The following is a 7,174-nucleotide window of genomic DNA, read 5'->3' on the forward strand; positions in this document are numbered from 1 at the left end:
AATCAACAGTATGTAGATGTTTGTTTTAATTACAATTACTTACGAATATTTTTTAATAAATCATTTGCAATCTCATTTGTATGACTAAGGGTAGTTTAGACTTTTATAAATCCATTTATAATTTATTTATAATTTGTTTTACTATTTTTATGAATGAAATTATGATTTGCTATTTTTACAAATAAAAAATTAAAATATGTTATTCTTCTCGTTAGCCCTATTGTCAATATGATAAGTCCACTAGTGCTGGATGATGAAAAGGTGAACCTCAATAGCCAGATCTGGATGATATAACTCCTATAAATCATACAGCAATAAAGCTCTATGTGCAAGATTTTGCACGTAAGAATTGATGCATGGACGAAGCGTTTTGTTCTTTTAGTCTGAATCCATCGATAGAAAAAACTATTTGATAGTGCTATAAGGAGAAAACGAGGAAGGTTAGAGAGCAGCGAGAATCGAGTGCATAAGAAAACATAGAAAAACTATTTTTGCAAGAATTTCAGACGGATCCACTGGAATTGATCCTCCATGAGGAGCACGACCAATTGCTCAACAATAACACATGGTCCCTCAAAATCTATTTTTTGTTTTGTCACATATGAACAAGATAAAGCTACAACAAATTATGCTATCGCAATTTAGCATGTTCCAAATGCTTCAGACAAAATGGAGATCTGCAAGTGCTTGATTGTCTTATGTATTCGTATTTGTTATATTTACATTATTTACGAAGCTGTGAATTCTGACTTTAAAGACACCTAATTTATACACGCTGTATTATGTCAAATATTTTTAAATAATTTCAGATAAGTATGTTTTAAACAATTTTTATCAAAAGAGTTTAAATAATAACTATTTTTTAAAAAAAATATTTATTTTCTCTAATCAATCCAAATGGCCTTAAACTTTAAAATTGAGAGAGATTTCCATTTTCACAAGACATTTGAGAAAGTAATCAAGTAATCAATGACAAAGTTCATAATGGTTTCTTTTTTGTGCTGCTTTCACAGCTCCACAAACTTTTTCACAAGGACAGATCTTCCTGAACTACAACCAATACCTAGTGATGAAACAATGTTCGATATGGCATGGAATTGATATAGATTTCAGACGAGTGGTAGAAATCTTCCATAGTAAACCCACCACAGAAAGTAATCGATTATGTTGTATCAAAGAATCTAAATTGGACCATAATAACAATCCTCCAAAACAACGTTGAATTTTAGCATACACAATCTTCCTAGGCCAGAAAAGATCAATGTTCTCAAAGGGAGAGATGAATACACCAAAAAGATTAATTTGTAATGGAATAAGCTATGTTCAAAATCACTTCAATACGTCGGATGAATACTCCCCATGTAATTGACAGCTTTAAGCTTTGCCATAATGGTGGATTTAACCAGAGTTTCAAGGAATTAAAAAGAGAGCACTCAAAAAAGAAGTCAAATGAATTTTTCTTGTTTCCTTACAATTCCCAGTAGCAATGAGCCTCATTCTGTATCAAGCAAAGTAATAGCAGAAGCAAGGCCAAAAGGGTCCCCTGTCCTTCATCTCACTGTGAATCTGATCAAGGGAAAGTGATTCTTAAATATAATCCAAACTAAAATATATACAATATGGACCCTTCTGATTGAGGGTGTAAGCAAGGGGGGAAAGAAAAGATGTGGAGCAGAAAGATGATGAAAGTTCGTGTTCATAAAAGTGTACAAGTGGAAGTAGATACATCATCATCTGCACATGGAGATAAAAGGTCGATACATACTTGGCACACACATGTTTTTCCAATAACTAGACTGTGTAGCCAGGTAAGCCAGTTCCGTCGAGGGCAGCCGGACCAAGAAATCCGCTGCCAACTTCACCTTAACTACATCCAAATCCTAATACAAATTAAAACACTTTGAACCCGAATTCAATACACATGGAACATTAGATAGAGTTGTTACCCATTCATTAAGAACATATCTAGATCTGCTCTTTCAAAACAAGGTAGTAGGTAATACAGAGATATACTCATAGCAAACAGAAGGAATAGCACAGACTGGGACACCCGTAGCTTTCTTTGTCAAGACAACACCACCGGTGAAACGGTTATGTTTCTAATCAATTCATAACCCAAGAAATGGACACTGTTTTCTTGCATGTTCTGGTATCAATTTCACCAATATCTCAACAGGCACACCCTTCAATTCTAGTCAAATGAAGCAGCAGCAGTAGCCACAACATTAAATGCAGAAAATTAATTAGCATGTCAACTAGGATAATAGTTGGAATAAAATAGTTTGCACTCATTTTTTCAATAAAAACATATTATCTCTGACCATACCATGAGCTTTAAAGTTGAATAGTGGTGGAAGGAAGCGTCCATTAGGCAATCGGGTATTCGGGTCACGAAGCTCATCAAAAAATTGATGAGTCAAGGCATCCAACTGTATCATATGTCAAATGGAATCAATTAATTCTAACATTACAATTGAGAAACCTATTATAACAAAATGCAGATATGAGAACATGAGAACAGGTAGATGTCTTGCACATGAAGACAACAAGTCAACAACCATGCTACCCCAAAGGGCTAAAAGTCAAAAGATTGATGTTATCAGATTGAATTTCAGAGGTCCTTCTCATTAGGTGGAAATATATATTGCTCAACAGGACAACCCATATAAAGATCACTTTTTGATAGCCACCTATTCTCTAATATTATTGATTCATGCACTACGCACAGCTAATCTAAAATTGGTAGAAGGAACCATTTTACTGAAGGGTTTCTTCTCCAATCAATGATAGAGCATTTTCAAATACAAAAAAATGAAAAAGTAAAATGCTTAAATAGTCCAAGGTTGGGAACCAAAACACTAATATACAAGCGTATTTTAAAAAACAAAAAATAAAAATAAATTAGAAAAAATGTTGTAGAAGTTGATAACAGAAGACGATGAGGACAAAAGACACAATACCATCAGAATTTTAAAGCAGATCAAGATAATGGCAGTCAGTATATCTAATTTTCATTTCATCTGTACAGCCCAAATACAGAATATAAACGTTATGTATTAGCATGGGAATACATGGCAAGTCTGCAGTAAGACCAGATACTTACCGCTGTGCACCTTAGGTTAGGAGAGTATTGCAATAGTCTAGACACAAGATCAACGGCTTCTGGTGGCATACGTTTGTGAAATATCTGCATGATAAGTCAATACCTAAATACATAGTTCAGAAAAAGTAATAAATAAATACATATACATGCAACATTTCCATATACAATTACCTTGTGCCATGGGTGGGCTTTAATTTGAGGGAATTTATATTCTGTATAATTGGGATTCATGCATTTAATTTCTTCTCTGGTAGGAGTGCCCAAAACCTACAAATACCAGTTCTATTACATACAAGAAGTACATAAAGCTTAGAACAACACTTAGGGATAAAGTAAAAACCGTAGGAAGGAAAATGGTAATCATCCTCAGGATTGCAATATTAAAAATAGGTGGTTTTTTGTCATCCAAGAAAAGTCCCAAGATTTAACCAGCCAATACAAATCAATGAAGAAAAGTTCTAAGAATTAACCAGCCAATACAAATCAGTGGAGAGATATACATTAAACATTTAAAACACAATAGCAAATTTACTTTCTCCCTTTTTTTCTTGGAAAAGAAAAATGTGATAAGCAGATTGAGGTTCGGAAAATTCTAACAGTGAATTTACTTTATAAAACTCAGTCAGCACAATCTTGACTGATTCTTTGGATTTCCTACATTAAATCATGTAAAAAAGACAGCTTAACACTGTAAACATCATTGGGAAGTGTTAGGAGCATGATTTGCAATATTTACTCAGAAATTTGAAATGTCGAAGCTACCTTAATGATCTCAACAAGCTGGTCAACTCCACTCTCTCCAGGAAAAAGAGGCTGGTACAAAATAAATAAATAAATCTTTATTTTCCATAAATTTCATACTAAAAAACATGCAAAATAGCAAACACATACAACCAAATACCTGACCAAGCAATAGCTCAGCAAGAACACAACCTGCAGACCATATATCAATTGCTGTAGTATACTCTGTTGCTCCAAAAATAAGCTCAGGAGCTCTATAGTATCTTGAACAGATGTAGGATATATTTGGCTCCCCTTTTACCTGTACACCACAAAAAACATAATCGCATCTACTTGGTCAGACAACAATCAACCCAAATGACCTTTTATTATGAGAAAAAGAAGAAAGAACATACCAGGACTTTTGCACTCCCAAAATCACATAGTTTAACCTGGTGAGTATGTGGGTTCACCTGCATAAATTGATAGAAAGAAGAAACAAATTATGTATATGGTGTCGAGAGAAAATAATGAGGATCCTAATTTTTGCTTTTCTCAACTTACCAAAAGATTTTGAGGTTTAATGTCCCGATGGCACACCCCAATACAACGGTGGATATATGACAATGCTCTAAAAATCTGTGATAATAACATTTAGAGAGAGAGAGATAAAACTTAAGCCAATCAATCATCCACCATTACTTTCTAAACTCATTAACCAAAGAAAAATACACAAGAAAAACTAATGTGTAATAAAAGTGAAAAAGAAATGGTATGTTCAACTTCAAACCACCGAATGGAATGGAATGGATCTAATATGGTTTTTCTTTCTCCTTAACTAACTGGCTTATATTACGTTTCTTGAAAAGATATTCAGAAGAACAATACCTGGTACATGTAAAGTTTTACATAGATCAGTGGCATCCTCTGATTCAACTTGTTGTAGTGCTTTATCACCCTATGAACTGTTTCGGGGACATACTCGAGAACCAAGTTGAGATACAGTTCATCTTTTTCGGTGGTTGAGAAGAAGCAGTGCTTTAATGCAACAACATTTGGATGGTCAAGAAGCCGCATAGTTTGCAGCTCACGGTTCTTGTACCTTTTGTCTTGGAGAACCTTCTTTATAGCCACAGTTTCCCCAGTCTCTAAGCACTTTGCCTAAACAAGATACAGAAAATAATAAATGCATGTACAAAGTACGCATCCTCAATATCTGAAAATCCTAAAAAGGTAAATTTTTAGAAACATGAAAAGGTAAAAGCCGCCATCAGTTGGGAAAAAAATTGCAAACATTACTTGAAACACGACTCCAAATGATCCATGCCCAACAGCACGTTCTGCCATGTAGCTGATTGTCTGCATTGTAATACCACATACTATTAGAGGCACAAGAAACAATGACTAAAAGATAATAAGTAAAAAACCCATGCTAACGACATAATAATTTATATTTCAGATTCAAAACATAGGTACAAAATGTAATGAATTGCAGCACTTAGAAGCAAAGAGAATTGACCGACATATAATATATGCAATCTCACACTAGTAAATGTTGGTCAGCCCGCTCAGATGAGTGCACACACTTAAAAAGAATGTGATACAAGAAATTGAATATCATAAATTTCATGCCTGCTTTGAGTAGCCATTTCGACCACCAATTGTTGTCACAATTATATGGCCAGTCTCTGTCCCATTGCCATCTACAACAGTTGCCTCCACTTCCTAAGCCATTGTTTCAACTCATGAGAACTCATAGAAAAGAACGAGAACGAAGTCCAAAACTAATTCAGGTAAACGATAGCAATTAGAAACAAAATTTAAGGGCATCAAAGGATCCAAGCGTACCTTGTCATCTCTAATTTTCATGTCATTCATCTCTTCAGGTAACTTATCGACACCAACATTATGACCAGCTGGTTCTCTCAAACTTGAAGTAGAAACAACACCCATAGAAGCCATTTCTTGAAATTGTCACGAGCTTTCTTCAGTGAATGATCCTTATAAAACTAACCATTCACCTGTTGAAATCAAATCAGATAAGCTATCACTTAATCATATATCTTCATTCCAGTAACGTCTACCACATTATTCAATCCTTTTGACACAATTTTCGCGAAATATTAATATGATCTGCATCAACTATTCAACCCTGGCTGGGAAGAATAATTCCTACTTCACTACAGTTTAGACTTAACATTCCACGTTGCACTTTCCTGGAAATTCACAGCTCCTAGGACCCAGAAGAAGAAAAACACTATGCTAAATCGGGCACATTAATCCACTACAAAGCCCACAGAAATCATTCGACTATTTCTGCTTTTCTATTCATTGACCATTTTGCAGAAAATGAAACCAAGTACCCAAAAGGTGTTCATCTTCATATCTGTCATTCTCTCGCCTTTATAAAGTTTCGACTCAAACCATTATTCATCCAAACCATCTCTAAACGGTAAAAGAACCTTCTCAAGAAATCCTCGCAAGAAACAAAATGCGATCTGACTTCAAAACAAGGGTATAGGTCAACGTAACAGAAACTGGAGGGAAAAACCCGCAATATATAGAGAAATAAAACTCGAAACTAAAGACGGAGGTCATACAAAAGCAAATACAACATAAAATATTAGATAATCAATCCACCAATCCCATCGGAAGCTGCAAAAACCATCGGACCAAAAACGAACATAAACGCAGAGGAGAAAGAAAAACAACAAACAAGTGGGTGATCCAGATAAATGACTCGAAATGATCCTACCCAAGAACATCACCATCCAGATAAAGAAAACCCATTGCAAGGGAGAAATTTAAAAAAAAAAAACAGAATCAAAATAAGAAACCCATTACCGATTGAATGTAAAATCTTCAGACATGGAGGAGAAAACAGAGAAGCAGATTCGTGGGAGAAAATCAAAGGGTCAGAATCAGATCCGCGAGAAAGTTTCGTAAGGTGTGCGATGTGAAGAACTGGGTTTTCCCTTTTGGATTTTGCGTTAGGAGAGAGAGAAGAAATGGAATGGAATGGAAAGAAAGAGTTTTTATTTTATTTTTTTACTTTATTGTATTGCAATGGTATGTGCTATAATGCGCTGGTGACAGTCAAAGAAAAAGAAGAGCCCAGCAAAATGGAAATAGGTGTCCTTACATTTCTTTATTAGTAAATTAATTAAATAAACTTATGACTATTTTAATGATTAAGAAAATTAAGATTAAAATCTGAGCTAAGTCCAGCTTGCCTTTCTCTTTTGACCATTCAACCTTCCTTTACTCTCTCTCTTTCTAAATCTTTTTGAGGAATTTCAAGGGTGATGAAGAGAACCCCTCTCCTTATTTCTGTGGGCACCTCATTTTCCC

The 7,174-nt window shown here is 34.7% G+C and overlaps 1 protein-coding gene across 1 annotated transcript; it reads right to left on the minus strand.

Annotated features, from left to right (window-relative positions):
- Nucleotides 1–1,318: 1,318 nt before the first annotated feature.
- On the minus strand, nucleotides 1,319–6,855 carry LOC120071057 (shaggy-related protein kinase alpha). The gene is made up of 13 exons (XM_039023064.1): nucleotides 6,668–6,855; nucleotides 5,672–5,844; nucleotides 5,456–5,548; nucleotides 5,123–5,182; nucleotides 4,712–4,984; nucleotides 4,388–4,462; nucleotides 4,240–4,296; nucleotides 4,005–4,145; nucleotides 3,866–3,916; nucleotides 3,275–3,370; nucleotides 3,104–3,187; nucleotides 2,327–2,429; nucleotides 1,319–2,191 (listed from the first exon to the last, which is right to left on the minus strand). Exons 2-13 carry the CDS (start codon nucleotides 5,783–5,785, stop codon nucleotides 2,109–2,111), a joined length of 1,230 nt encoding a protein of 409 aa, XP_038878992.1. The 5' UTR covers nucleotides 5,786–5,844; nucleotides 6,668–6,855; the 3' UTR covers nucleotides 1,319–2,108.
- Nucleotides 6,856–7,174: the final 319 nt, after the last annotated feature.

Source organism: Benincasa hispida, chromosome 2 (genome assembly GCF_009727055.1).
Source record: "Benincasa hispida cultivar B227 chromosome 2, ASM972705v1, whole genome shotgun sequence".
NCBI lineage: Eukaryota > Viridiplantae > Streptophyta > Magnoliopsida > Cucurbitales > Cucurbitaceae > Benincasa > Benincasa hispida.